This window comes from Eulemur rufifrons, chromosome 17, assembly GCF_041146395.1.
Source record: "Eulemur rufifrons isolate Redbay chromosome 17, OSU_ERuf_1, whole genome shotgun sequence".
NCBI lineage: Eukaryota > Metazoa > Chordata > Mammalia > Primates > Lemuridae > Eulemur > Eulemur rufifrons.
In genome coordinates, this window is record NC_090999.1 from 43,226,590 (window position 1) to 43,242,332 (window position 15,743).

General features: G+C 34.4%; 1 protein-coding gene across 2 annotated transcripts in view; it reads left to right on the forward strand.

Moving 5' to 3' along the window:
• Positions 1 to 11,307, forward strand: part of SREK1 (splicing regulatory glutamic acid and lysine rich protein 1) — a 36,088-nt gene extending 24,781 nt beyond the window's left edge. The window contains exons 9-12 of one of the 2 annotated variants that reach the window (XM_069492137.1): positions 236 to 616; positions 4,833 to 4,928; positions 6,183 to 6,327; positions 7,683 to 11,307. In XM_069492137.1, the coding sequence (XP_069348238.1) occupies positions 236 to 616; positions 4,833 to 4,928; positions 6,183 to 6,327; positions 7,683 to 7,832 (772 nt within the window). In that variant the 3' untranslated portion in view covers positions 7,833 to 11,307. The remainder of the gene's footprint in view (positions 1 to 235; positions 617 to 4,832; positions 4,929 to 6,182; positions 6,328 to 7,682) is intronic. The other variant, XM_069492138.1, reaches the window with a different exon arrangement.
• Positions 11,308 to 15,743: the final 4,436 nt, after the last annotated feature.

Genomic DNA, 15,743 nt, shown 5'->3' on the forward strand with positions numbered 1-15,743 from the left:
TGATTTGAATCGGATGTCACTATGACACATGACGTTTCCAAACTCCCCAATTCTGCTTGATAATTGCTTCATTTAGTGGCTTCTTGGACACCTGAATTATATAAAAATTTATATGTAATGTCTATATAGCCATTATAAGTTGTTTTGTGTTGGTAATTGTTGAGGAAAAGGAGGGTGGTACTTTTGTGGTGTGGAATTATTTTAGTTACAAATTTATTTTTGTTTGTTTTTAAAGGGACAAGAGAAAAGACACTCGAGAAAAGATCAAGGAAAAGGAAAGAGTGAAAGAGAAAGATAGAGAAAAGGAGAGGGAAAAAGAGAGAGAGAGGGAAAAGGAACGTGAAAAAGAAAAGGAACGGGGTAAAAACAAAGATAAAGACCGGGACAAAGAACGAGAAAAGGACCGGGAAAAAGATAAGGAAAAGGACAGAGAGAGCGAGCGGGAAAAAGAGCATGAAAAGGAGCGAGACAAAGAGAAGGAAAAGGAACAGGACAAAGAAAAGGAACGAGAAAAGGACAGATCCAAAGAGACAGATGAAAAAAGAAAGAAGGATAAAAAATCCAGAACACCACCCAGAAGTTACAATGCATCAAGAAGATCTCGTAGTTCCAGCAGGTTTGATAATGCTTAGTATTTTTACCGAAGGGTTTACTGATGACTATGAAAACAACTTTTCACTGAGTGGGGAAAGGTTACTCTGTATAAATGGAACCAGTACGGTAATATCAGAACATTTTACCCTAATTGCAGAGTAAACATTTCTCTAGCAGAGAGATTGCCACAGTATTGATCAACTATTTGGAAGAAGAGATGATACTGGGCAACATTATTTTTAAAAGTTTTAACTATCCTTTGTAACCCACTATTTTAATCTGGCTAAGTGTTGTTATTAATATTGCTGTTGTTATTTTCTTGGCAGGTGGGATGGCGGGGGAAGGTATTTTCTTTTTAAAGAGTATAGAAGAATTGACCTCTTTAGACTTCTATATTTTTTTGGAATGGTGTGGTGAATTTTAATATGCAATTTTTTTCCTAAAGTTGCAGTGTTAGCCTTTTTTGTCATCTGAGTTATTTTTTACCTCTATTTTGTTGACTGGATCACATTTAAATTCTGGTTCTCTTTTATTTGTCAGTTTGTTTTTTTTTTTTTTTTTTTTTTTTTTTTGAGACAGAGTCTCACTCTGTTGCCCAGGCTAGAGTGAGTGCCGTGGCGTCAGCCTAGCTCACAGCAACCTCAAACTCCTGAGCTCAAGCGATCCTCCTGTCTCAGCCTCCCGAGTAGCTAGGACTACAGGCATGCGCCACCATGCCCGGCTAATTTTTTCTATATATATTTTTAGCTGTCCATATAATTTCTTTCTATTTTTAGTAGAGGTGGGGTCTCGCTCTTGCTCAGGCTGGTCTCGAACTCCTGAGCTCAAACGATCCGCCCACCTCGGCCTCCCAGAGTGCTAGGATTACAGGCGTGAGCCACCGCGCCCGGCCTTATTTGTCAGTTTTAATGGTTAGATTTTCTTCCTACGACTGTTCTCTCAATTTGTTAATAGGTACATTGCCACCAGGTGGCAGCAAGTTGCCATAGTAACAGCTGCAAAATGAGAACCAACTTTGAGATTTGAATATCCCTTACTTCAGATGATAGGATGACTATAAATAAATGGAAGTTCCTAACTTATGTTTATCACATTTAAAAATATTAAATGTACATATATTTTTAGCAAGGTTTAAAGATATTTTAAAAGATGATTTTCTATAGAAAACAATTTGAGATAAAGAAATGTATATTTCCTAGTTTTTAAATGTATGTTTTGATAATTTATTCTTTTTTTTTTTTTTTTTTTGAGACAGAGTCTCACTCTGTTGCCTGGGCTAGAGTGCCATGGCATCAGGCTAGCTCACAGCAACCTCAAACTCCTGGGCTTGAGCTATCCCTTCTGCCTCAGCCCCCCGAGTAGCTGGGACTTACAGGCATGTGCCACCATGCCCGGCTAATTATTTCTGTATATATTTAGTTGTCCAGCTAATTTCTTTGTATTTTTTTAGTAGAGATGGGCGGGGTCTCGTTCTTGCTCAGGCTGGTCTTGAACTCCTGAGCTCAAACAATCCACCCGCCTTGGCCTCCCAGAGTGTTAGGATTACAGGCGTGAGCCACCACGCCCGGCTGATAGTTTATTCTTAATACTAGCCTTGGACTAGGTAATGAAAGATAATTGTGGGCATTTATTGGGTGCTTTACTATATGTTAGATATTATGTCTCAGCAGATTTTTTTCATGTCTCACCTTATTTAATCCTCACATAGAAGACTACTATCATCACTGTTTAATACACGAGAAAAGTGAAGCTTAGAAAAAGGTTTTCATCCACCCCTATGCTTTAATATCAGAAGTATAGTAGCTCTTTCTCTTCTTCATACAGATTAAGTTTGAAACATTTCTAACTATAGTACTTGGTACCTGGTTTTAAAAGCTGCCTCAGAATCATAAAGTTGAAAGCAATAGTTTATGTTAAAATGGGGCTCAAAGTAAACAGATCATTGTAGGATTTTGGCACATTGAACCAAAAATCGAAAAATTAGTTTAACCTCTGCTGTGGGTATCATTTGAGCCTTATAACTGTACCTTTACTACAATGTGATTTTATTGATTGTGTGTTATTCATGCCTTTTTGCTTATGTGATTGTTTAGAAATTACCCTTTACAGCACCAGATAATGTTTTGATTCCTTTTTAAGAACTTGAATTTACTTTTTCTGACGACTTTGAAATGTTTGATTTTTTTCACAGGCCATTTTAAGTTGCTTGGTTTATAGGAAAGTTCAAGTGTTCACATTCATTCCTAAATGTATTCTTAAACGGCCTCTGGGGCCTGGAGAATAAAAGATGACTGACAATCGTTCATGTTTCAGCAATTTGAAACATTCCCTGCTTTCAGAAGAGCTTGTTAAAGAGCTATAGTTTCTCATCTTTTAGCTTTTTTTTTTTTTTTGCTTATTAGATGCTCTGATTTATTAAATGAGAAATATTTTAACTAAGAAAAACAGTCTACTTAATATTTTAATTTTCAACATTGTCTCTTAACCTACATTTGTAATGAAAATTTTAATATTTAAAAAATGTTTATTGCTTAAAAGTTATTGTCAATAAAGGTAAGACCAAGAAAGGGAAGGAGAGAATATTTATTGAGTACCTATTATATGCCAGACTCTCTGCATAGTGTTTTCCAGGTATTATCCCATATCCTCAAAACAACTCTAAAAGGCTTGAGTTGTTAATTATATCTCCATTTTGCTGTTGAACAAACAGACTCAGGTTAAATAATATGACCTTTGTTGTGCAGCTAGTAAATTGTGTAACTAAAATTTAAATAAGTCTAACCAACTCCAGTTCATACTATAGCTTACAGCTTCTTTCTTAAGTAATTGATTGTCTAGGTTGCTGTCTATTCATTCAGCCTTAGCTCTTGTTATCATCACCTGGTAGTAATTAGACATCCACCTGTACATTGTGCTTTCTGAACACACAAGCGAAGAATTAAACTGATTAAGGCAGAGCCATTTTGTGTAAACTTAAAGTCTGGATTATGCTGACATTCTCATGCAATGAAAAAAATTACTTTTGGTTCTTACTCTGAGCTGCTACAGATGGCATTGAATGAATGAAATATCATTATCTAATTTCCACATTAGGAAGTATGATTTTGGAATGTGTTGGGAATAAAAGTGCGTAATGGAGAGAGAGAGCCTTAGGTCAAGTTGGAATTGATTTATTTGTGTTCTCAAAGTTCTTGAGCTTTTTATAAGATCTTTTACAAACATCTGCCATATGTACCACATGGGAACATTATTTAGTTTTTTATTTTATAATTGAAAAATTTAGAGAAAAGTTTTATTAGTCTCTTATTATCAATTTACTGGGGTGATAAAAAGAACTTGAATTCCAGAGGATTTGGTTCTTTCAGCCATGTGGTCACTGATTATCAGAGCTCCTTGTGAGATAGATGATTGAATACATTAATCATTTAATATATATCCTCACACCTCATCTAAATTATAGACATAGTGAAGTTCATTGTTTCTAAATTGAATGCCCTTATCAATGAAGTAATTTAGAGTATTCATCATTTGCTAATACGTTAAACAAAATAGTTTCTAACAGTAAACATTGTTAATCTATTTACTAATTATTTCTCACTTTGTCATGTTAAATTCCAGATTTTAACTTAAACATCTTGTTTACTCAATTTCAAATTAGTTGAACAACAATAATGAAATGGTAGGAAGTTGGAGGGAAAAGCAATTTCTCTATAATGATATAGTGTAATTACTTTTTAGAGCCCTTCTAAATATTTGGGTCTAGAAAGTTCACATTTTGCAAACTTATCTTTCAGTTTTTGAAAAGGGCCTGTTAACTTTGTTACAAAATAATCCACAGTGGGGCAGCAAGGAGCTAAATGCATGACAAAGGATCTGATAAGCAAAACATGTTTTAGGTGCTAAGAAAGAATATAATTGAGAGAAACTGAAACATGATTAATATTTTTTCTACTCAATAAATTATTGTTCAAGTAAATCAGACGAAAAGGACACCCTCTACCCTAGTTTCTAATATGAAATTTGTAGGTGATATTTTCATCAGTCATTGAAATTCCTGGTTCACAATTTGATCTGCCCTAAAATTAGGTAATAGACCATGTTCATCAAGGACATGAGTTTTAACTGGCCTCTAAGGAATACTATTCACTTGAGCATCTCAAGGACCCTTTTGCTATTATATATTTGAATTGCTGTTTACTTCAATTACTGTTTTCTGAAATGACTTTTTTCGCTTTCAGGGAAAGGCGTAGGAGGAGGAGCAGGAGTTCTTCAAGATCACCAAGAACATCAAAAACCATAAAAAGGAAATCTTCTAGATCTCCATCCCCCAGGAGGTAGGTTGCAAGCATGTGCTAAAACTAAAGAGGAGGAAGCAAGCAGGAAATATGAAAAAATTTTTAAAAATTCTCTTTAATCTATTAAACTTTATCTTTTGAATGAGTAATACATTTGCATGATCCAGAAGTTCAATAATATAAAAAGTTCCACTTTGAGAAATCTCCCATTTATGTGCCCATCTATTCTATCCTTATAAGTGATGACTTTTATTAGTTTTTTTGTACATCCTTCCAGTTTTTATATACAAGATGAGAATGTATCATGTTTTCCTTATATCAAAAGTAACACAAAATATACACTGTTGTGCACTTGATTTTGTCACTTAACTACCAGATCTTTCCATACTGGTCAGAGAGAGCTTCTTCATTCCTTTTTATAACTGCATCAGTTATAACTGCATTGTATAGAAATACCTTGGTTTATTTAACTAGCCTGCAGTAGAAAGGGTTTTCTGAATTTTCCTACTATAAATTTTGTAATACTGTAATAAATAGCTTTGGATTTAAATTGTTTTGTTGTGTGCAGATGTGTAGGAAAAATTTCCAGAAATGGCATTACTAGTTTAGAGAATGAATGTGTTTGTAGTTTTCAGATACATTTACAAATTCCTCTTCATAAGAGTTGGCAGCAGTTTGCACTCTACCCAACTATGTAATGCATTGTTTTTTCCCTATAATCTTCAGGGTATGTTATTTTTTAAAAATAATGGTTATGGTGTTTATTCCATCATCTGTTTAACTTTTGCTCTTGAATTTGTGAGACTTCTGTCCAATGGTGGATAAAGGAGGGCAAGTGGCATAGTAGGTTATTTGAAGTTCCAAGTTTTGCTAGTAATCATTCAGCTCTGCGTGGGAGCCACATTTGATTCTTTTTAATTCCTTTCTTCTTTATTTATTGGTTTGGAAAGGTTTGTAAGAAAACAGTATATTTGGTTTTATTTTGTCCTTATTACAGTTAGATAGATAAATCTTGAATATTTCAAAACTAATAAACTGGCAATGCCAAATTGTGTTTTCTGTGAACACATGGTGGCCTCTGCAAAAATGACTTACATAACTTTAAAAAACTGAGTAGGAGTGGAGTAGGTTGTGTTATATGACTTGTTTATGTTATTTTGTCAAACTACTGGTAAGTATACTTATTAACAATGAATTATTTTAGATACCCTATGTGAGATAAGGATATTTTGTTAAGAATATAATAGATTTTTAATTTCCTAGAAGTTAATTGACATACCAATATTCTTATAGCAGAAATAAGAAGGATAAAAAGAGAGAAAAAGAAAGGGACCACATCAGTGAAAGAAGAGAGAGAGAACGTTCCACCTCTACAAGAAAGAGTTCTAATGACAGAGATGGAAAGGAGAAGTTGGAGAAGAACAGTACTTCACTTAAAGTAAGCGGCTGTCATTCAGTGTCTGGGCATTGTCCTTTATTACATAGAAATAGTTTTAGACTAAAAGGTTTTTAAGGGAAACAGTGTCTTGTACATTGTTGGTATTTTTAAATTTTTGAAATTGATAATTTTTCTAAAGTAAATTTTGGAGAGATGAAAGCCAATTAAAATGGAAACAATTGCATTCCTTATTTTAAAGAATCATAACATGGTATGCAATATGAACATTTTTAGAAATCTATAGGTAACAAATGTATTTGATTTTATGCTGATAAGCTTTCTACCTTATGCCATTTTCCTCAATATATGTTTCAGCAAATTTGAAAAGACTTTCTGGTAGCATTGGTTTTGTAATATATAGTTAAAATGAGGTTTGTTGAGTTAGAATACTTAATGTAAAACCAGATTCCACCAAGGAAGATTTTTCTTTTTTCTTTTCTTTTCTTTTTTTTTTTTTTTGAGACAGAGTCTCGTGCTGTTGCTCTGGGTAGAGGGCAGTGGCATCAGAGCTCATTGCAACTTCCAACTCCTTGGGCTCAAGTGATCCTCTGGCAAATTTTTCTGTTTTTAGTAGAGATGGGGGTCTCACTCTTGCTCAGACTGGTCGGGAACTCCTGAGCCCAAGTGATCCTCCCGCCTCAGCCTCCCAGAGTGATCACAGGCGTGAGCCACTGCACCCAGCCAGTAACCTTTTCCTTGGATAAATATTTTAAGAAGTTGTGAATTATGTTAATTTCCTTATTATGCTGGTATAATCTACTTGTATTTGGAAGTTAATTATGTGTTCTTGAGCTTTCATCTTACAGATTTATTTATTCTTATGCTGATAGAGGTTTATCATAATTTTCAATTACGTTGATAGCATTTATTGAGCATTTATTATGTGCCAGACATTGTTCATTTCCATTTAATTCTCTGTTAAGCTGAGGGCAGAATTTGGAGTGTTCCTGAACAGTTCTTTTTTTAGGAGGAATAGTGACTTCCTTTTCTGTATTCCCTTATTTTTGCTTCTTTGATATCCAGGTTACAAACCTATCGTGGCATGTTTAGAAACTGTTTCGCTCTTTCAGCAGATCTATTCCACTTTTTCAAGTCTGTCAGTAACATTTATTGAGTGCTTCCTTAGAATTTATGTTTACCTATTTGATTCTAATTTAGTTTCCATGGATTGTCCATCTTTTATGAGACTACAAAGGGCAAATTGATGGTGTTTGCATATTCTTTTTATATGAAAAAGTACTGGAAGAAAATACTCAGTTTTATTAATTCACAAAAGATAAAGTTACATATTTTAGCCATAATATCAGACAACTCTTGAGGAAAATATTAAATGTATGCCTTAATATTCTTTATAGGAGAAGGAGCACAATAAAGAACCAGATTCAAGCATGAGCAAAGAAGTAGATGACAACGATGCACCAAGGACTGAGGAAAACAAAGTACAGCAAAATGGAAATTGTCAGCCAAATGAAGAAAACCTCTCTACCAAAACAGAAGCAGTATAGGATCAACAAGTGCACCTTTACACTCAGTGCTGGAATAAAATCCAAAGCTTTTCATTTTCTCAACAAGATGTAGACATGGAAGAAATCTAGTTGAGCATAAAGATAGGCTCTAACAGCTTTTCCAGTTGTTAGGTGACACTGTGGCCATCTTGTTGCTGAGTAAGAAAATAAAGCATGGACGTCGTGAAAACAACAGATGTTACCCAAACTCATCTTCTAAAATCTGTGCATTTCCATGGTGGCTGACACACTCATCATGTGGTTTGTTAGTGTTTGCCAAGAACCATTGCAAATAAATCGAACATCAAAGATCCAAATTTGTACCATCCCTAAAGACTGGAGATAAACATTGGAGGCTCTTTTAAAAAAATGCAAGTTACTGAATTTTGTATTGTTTTACTTTTTTTTAAAAAAATTCAGTATATACAGTTTGATGATGTGCTTGAAATTGGTGCAAACATATACACATCCTTGTAAGTGCAAAGTATGTAAGAAGTTTTAACATTTACTTCACAGGATTTACAGTGATTGTGTTAAATTCTCACTATTGTGTTTTCTTTTGCTCACTGTTTAGGACAACGGTTTTTCTTTAAAATAGTTTTGCAGATTAAAATTGCTTAAATAAGTGGATTAAAAATACAACTGACAATGCATGTTACTGTTATCTTTCAAAAGGAAGAACAACTGTGTTGAATACTAATATTAATGTATTAGTATTCAGTGTTTAGAATCGTTGGGTGTACCCACAAAATGAGCATTTCTTTTTGAACTTTCTTGACATTTCCAAGCTTATTATGAATAATATTGCAGTGTGTCTTGTCAGCTGTAGGTGGCAAAGGTGCCCTTATAAAAATGAAACTGGGTTTTCAAAATGGGCTATGGGAGCACAAGCTGAAGCTTTAGTGCCTTCTACAATGTGGTATACTGTTTTCTAGAATTTTATATGTGCTAGTCATTCTCAATCATATGGAATCTAGATGGATATTTCATTCATATCCATAGAGAAGTGTGCAAGTGGTATGTCAGAAGAGCTTCTTACTTGTTTCACCTAATATGAGAAGGAAGTCCTGTTTTCAAGAATGGCTTTATTTAGAGTCATACAGTTTTGGGACCATCAGTTTTATACTGTGATAATTGAAAATGAAACATGTTCTTATTTTTATTAAATCAAAGGAAACCCTTTAGTTGTCTACATTGGATGGCCTTAATTATTACCTCTCAATCATATTCTCATAAATGATGTGCAGAAATTATACTTTAAGGGAGGACTAGGACTACACAGGAGGTTATTTGTTTTATGTTTAAGGATACATTTACTTGAGTTTATCATATAGGTCATCCATCATTCTAAGGCTCACTTTTTGCATATAGTATGCTAATAGTAAAATGATAACGTTGTTTTTCTCCAAACTATAACTTGTCATTTCTGAACTCTTCGTTGTGGTTTTATTTCCCAAAATGTAATCTTTTAATTAGCATGTTACTAAAAAAAATCAAGTATAATTATTTTAATGCAATCTAATACAATCAAATTACTCAGTTGCCTTACCTCATGGGAAGAGTTACTTTTATAGATTTAAAAAGCTGAGTAGCACATTGGTTACTTGGTTTCAACTTGAGTTTTCTTTTAATGTTAGTACTATTGAAACTTAAGTATTTGGTGGAGAATGGAAAGAGTTGCCCTTATTGCAAGTAATGAAGCCTGGTTTGATTATGAAGCTGCTTAATCACTCTTCATGTGTTCAAAATTACTGTTTTTGTTTTTTCCTTTTTGTCACTGTATACATTAAAATTTTGGAAAATGCTTTACTATGTAAAGTATAAGATGGTCATTTTAATCATTCAACCCATACGGTTGGCTGGTAAACGGCTTATTCTGATACAAGAATGCTTGGGTGCATATGGAAAGATTGTGAAAGCGTGTGTGTCTTGCATCAACAGCTATCTTATTTATGATATGTAAGTAGCATAGAGCAAATGTTTGAAATCTTTGTTATTTTTAGTACTGTTTCTTTAATAAAGCTAAGTATTTTAGAGGAAAATATTTGTTTATGCATTTCAAAACATTTTAGTTTCATCCTGCTCGTTTTGGTTGGCATAGAGATTGTTTTGACGTGGAGAGTGTGTTTGTATGGTGTCTATAAAGCAGTCATTTAGAGTTTGAGTGTTTTTTGTGCTCTGGACTAGTTTTTTATGTTGGTTATTAACATTCAATTTGGTTTATGCTGCTAAATATTTTTCTTGCTGATACTTATTTAGCTTTAAAATAACCATACTAATCTTGAAAGACTCTAATTTGTAAAAGCAGAGAATGAATAGGAATACAAGCAATCTGGAGAAAGTGAAATCAGATTATTATGTGGGACTTGACATTTCCTCATGTGGGTTTACGGAAGCAAAGCTTTCTAGGGTCTAGGGTGTTGTGTGTGTGCGTAGGGATATGTGTGTGTGTGTGAGAGAGAGAGACTTATTTTCTCCGTTCACTTATATGAGCTCATTTGTTTCCATTATTTTCTTTGAAGGTATTTTTTTTTTTTTTAAAGACTATTCTTTTTAATCTCAGGTAGATGTCAGGAAAACTTGAGGTAAGGCCAAGAAGACAGCCATTTTACACTTGATACCTTCTATAATTATCTTTTTTAGCTTGATTATATAGAGAGTACACTCTTCCTTAAATTGCAGTTGCTGTTTATCATTCTAGACAAATTCTGTTGGTACTTACTCTTGCTTTTCAGCAATGCACACTGAACTGGTAACAGAAGATGATGGTCCTTCGTAAGCTAGCCAGTCAGTTCCATATGTCAAAACTTACAAATCCTGAGGATGGCAGTCTTTGAGATGCTAGTCCACTGCCTTCCTCATTTACTGGTAAATTAATAAACTTCTCTTTCCTTTTACTTAAAAAAAAAAAGGAAAAAAAAAAAAACCCCAAACTTATTCTTAACTTCATTATCATCTAATGTAATTGGCTTATAATTGCAAACACTTGTCAGCTTGTGATCTTCCCTGTGTTTAGAATTCTTTTTTGGAAGAGTTTTAATATCTGGTATGTTGATCTTTAGACGTCTCATAGGCTTCAATTTGGACATGCTCAATCAAAAGTAAAAACTGGCATTTGTAATCAAAGGGGTTTTTTGGTCAAGAGAGTAATTTCTTTTGCGATAGTAATCACTTTCAGGGCCCTCAGTCATTCCTGTGTATATGTTGATAGCTGTATTTTAAAACTTAACAAAAAGAACCCTAATCCAAACTTCCTTCCAACCGAAGATATTATTTAAGTTTAAGGATTATAATGTATAGTTAATAGGCTTTTAAAAGCATTTTCAATCTACCAGAAATAAAGCACATGATTTGATTTAATCATCTTTAGTTGATGAATTGGCAATTAAAATGAGTCCTTTTGGAGAGATGCATTGAAGAGCTTAACATTTCTGGTGAGTCATTTCTTTTCCTTAAAAGATAGTGTATGATTTTCACTGGGTGGGTTATGAAGTAGAGCCATTCCCCAAAAGTAAACATGCAGTGACCATATCCTTACATCTTTAAATATTTTTTATTTTCTTTACATATATACTTAGTATTTTCTCATGTTTATTTACTAGTGTAATATTCACTTGAAATTAAATTTTATTTTCAGATTTCAAAAGGTAGTGCTCTTAAAAGGGCTAAGTTATATTTCTGAAAGCAGCATCTAGTATAAATGTAATAAAAAAAACCTTTTAAAATAAAATTGACTTCCCTGCTTAATCTTGGGTTTTTCAGTAATTTTGTTTGTTTTTAGTATATTTTTATTGGTGGATTTGCCTAAACAGTAATACATTATTTTAAAAGTCAAAGCTAAAACTGTTTATGATTTTGGGTCATATTTAGTCAGGTTGGATTTAGTACCTAATAACTAGCTTTCATTCCATTCCATTCTAAGATACTGTCATGGTTTCTAGCCACTAATTTGTTATAATTATTAGTTTATATCTAATATAACATTTCTTAATATAATGTTTTTAAAAGTAGGTTTGTAGTCTGCTTGATTTTTAAATTGATATCTAGCTAATATTTTAGTTTTGAAAATTGCCAACTTTGGGGAGACTTCACATATTTTACCTCTAAATTTTATTTTTCCAGGATTAGAATGGATTAGTAGTTCCATCTATGGTTGATTAGTTTTTATTTGCTAGACAGATAATTTCTTAACTATATATGTAAGTTCACATTCATGAAAATCATGCTGGAAGAATTAGAAGAGATTTGTACCAGTTTAAGGTTACTGGCAGGCAACACACTGTTGGGGAGTAATCTAAAGAATTCCTGATTTATTAAATTTGAGTATACTGTGTAGCTGTATAGATCAATTTAATGGTTAAATAATTCCTCCTTAATCTAAATTAGTTTAATAGAACAGTGCTGTGGATTATCAAGGGAAGAGTTTAAAATGTAAACATAAACATGCTGCATAGGTGGTGTATATTTGTGAGTAGGACTACTTTTAAATGGTACTAGTAAAGATTTATCAAATGCTGCTATTATGTTGCTATATTTTTAATAAAATGAAAATCTTAAAATCTTGCAACTGTTGAGTAATAATTTCACCTGTTTCGGGGACACTATTTGCATATTTATACCTTATTTTTATAACTAAAAGATGGTAATAGGCTCTTCCAGGGTTCAAAATTGAGGGGTTTGTATATTGGGCAATCTTCATGTTGTATGGCAATAATTCTAGTAAGCTTTTCATACTAAACATTTTATAGTGTTTTGAGTAAGTGATAGCTGCTCTCTGAATCTCCCCTTTTTTTTTTAACCATAGAATCAGCTTCTTAACTAGTATATTTGTACAATGAAAATTGTTACTGTCTTTTAACAGCAAGTGGAATACCTTCTCCCATTTATCAAAAGTGTAGCTCATCATTTGGTGGATGAGCTGTGTGCTCAGGGTGGTTATTTAAGTGAGACAGCCTATTAGTCAAAAGTGCCTCTAAAAAAAATTACCTGTCAGCTATGTAAATTTAGAATCCTGTATGACCTGATGGGTTAATTGGCCCAGAGATGATGAGGCTATGTATATTGATTTTTCTACGTAGGCCAGCTATTATAGCTGCTTTCTGTGGTTAAAGGCCATGAGCCATTTTGGTTTTCAGATATATTAAACTGCAATTGTGGGGGTAGGAGAGGAGAGGCCTTTAAAGTGTACCCCTTGCTCAGTAGTGGGATTGGGCTTCTCTGTGTGTGACCTTCTCACAGGACTTCCTAGAGGAATGCCAGTTTGAAGTAGAAGCTGCTTTTGACAGCTGACTTTCATACAGAATCTCTTATGTTGCATTATCTTTGAAGGATTACTAAGTCATAATTACTTGAGTGTAATGATAGAACATTTAGTTTTTAAATATATCATTTTCTTACCTTTGGAAAAACATCCTAAGATTCACTGAAATGTAGTTAAGTCTTAAAAAGTATGCTACTCTATTTAATGTAGTAATAGTGACAGTATGATAATCAGAGGTGGTATATGAAATCAGTTATATAGGCTTGATCTCTAGTACTGTATGTCCCTTTCTTCTGAGCTTCAGCCTTAACTTTCCCACTATCTCATACAAGAACTGTTTGAATATTAGCTATTATAATGCTGGATATCTTACTACCACCCTAAATTCATCCTGTTCCAAACCATTCAATTTCCGATCCCAAGGACATCCCTCTGCTGTTCATTGTTTTTCACCAGCACTAAGTTCCACGTTGCCGCCATTACAGGCATACTCCATGTTACTGCATTTTGCAGACACTGCGTTTTCCATGAATTGAAGATTTGTGGCAACCCTGTGTCACCATCAACATGTGCTCACTTCATGTTTGTGTGTCACATTTTGGTAATTTTTGTAATATTTTGACTTTTTCATTATTGTTAAATCTCTTATGGTGATCTTTGCTGTTACTATTGTAATTGTTTTGGGATGCCAAGAACTGCGCCCATGTTATGGTGAATTTAACCAGTAAGTGTTGTATATATTCTGACTGCTCCACTAACTGGCCGTTCCCCCATCTCTCTCCCTCTCATTAAGTCTCTCTATTCCCTGAGAACAGCAATATTGGAAGTAGGTCAATTAATAACCCTACAATGGTCTTTAGGTACTCAAGTAAACGGAAGAGTCATGTATTTCTCACTTTAAATCAAAAGCTAGAAATGATTCAGTTTGTGACAAAGGCATGTCAAAAGCCAAGATAGGCCGAAAGCTGGGCCTCTTGTGCCAAACCTTATAATTGAAAGATGGCAATAGGCTCTTCCAGGGTTCAAAATTACTACCAAGATCTGAGGGTTTTGTATATTGAATTATGAATTTAAAGGAAAAGTTATGAATTCAAAGAAAAAGTAGAAGGAAGTTAAAAGTACTACTCTAGCGAACACACAAACACTAAGAAAGCAAAACAGCCTTGCTGTAGGGAGAAAGTTTTAGTGGTCTGGATAGAAAGTCAAAACAGCCACAATATTCCTTGAACCCAAAGCCTACTCCGGAGCAAGGCCTTAACTCATTTCAATTCTGTGAATGCTGAGAGAGGTGAGGAAGTTGCAGAAGAAAAGTTGGAAGCTAGCAGAGGTTGGTTCATGGGGTTTAGGGAAAGAAGGCGTCTCTGTGACATAAAAGTTCAAGGTAAAGCAGTATATGCTGCTGGAGAAGCTGCAACAAGTTATCCAGAAGATACAGCTAATGTCATTGATGAAGATGGCTACATGAATCAGTAGATTTGCAATGTAGACAAAACAGTCTTACATTGGAGGAAGATACCACCTAAAGACTTTGACAGCTAGAGAAGAGAAGTTAATGCCTGGCTTTAAAGCTTCAAAGGACAGGCTGACTCCTGTTAGGGGCTAATGCAGCTGGTGACTTGAAGTTGAAGCCGATGCTCACTTACTATCCTGAAAGTCCTAGGGCCCTTAAGAATTATGCTGAACCTACCTGCCTGAGCTCTGTAAATGGAATAACTAAGCCTGGATGACAGCATATCTGTTTACAGCATGGCTTACTGAATTTTAAGCCCATTTTGGAGACTTACTGCTCAGGGAAAAAATTCCCTTAAAAATATTACTGCTCATTGAAAATGCACCTCTCTGAAGGAGATGTAGATGGAGGTTAATGTTTTCGTGCCTGTTAACACAACATCCATTCTGCTGCCCGTGAATCAAGGAGTAATTTCAGCTTTCAAGCCTTATTATTTAAAAAATCATTTCATAAGGCTGTAGCTGCCATAGATACTGATTTTTCTGATAGATCTGGTTGAAGTACATTGAAAACCTTCTGAAAAGGATTCGCTGTTCTAGATGCTATTAAGAACATCATGATTTATGGAGGCATAAAGATGTGACTGAATTGCTGCAAACTCATGTTCCAACTTGAATGAATAAGGAGTTGCTTCTTGTGGATGACCAAAGAAAGTGGTTTCTTGAGATGAAATCTACTTCTGGTGAGGATGTCGTGAAATTGTTGAAATGACAACAAAGAATTCAGAATATTCCATAAACTTAGTGATGAAGCAGTGGCAAGGTTAGAGAGGATTGACTCCGATTTTGAAAGAAGTTCTACTGTGGGTAATACGCTATCAAATAGCATTGCATGCTACAGAGAAATCATGAAAGGAAGTCACTTGATGCATCAAACTACATTATTGCCTTATTTTAAGAAATTGCAGCAGGGTGTAGTGGCTAATGCCTGTAATTCTAGCACTTAGGGAGGCCGAGGTGGGAGGATTGTTTGAGGTGAGTTTGAGACCAACCTGAGCAACAAGTGAGACCCATCTCTACAAAAATACAAAAATTAGCCTGGCGTGGTGGCACATGCCTGTAGTCCCAGCTACTAGTGAGGCTGAGGCAGGAGGATCGCTTCAGCCCAGGAGTTTGAGGTTGCAATGAACTATGATAATACC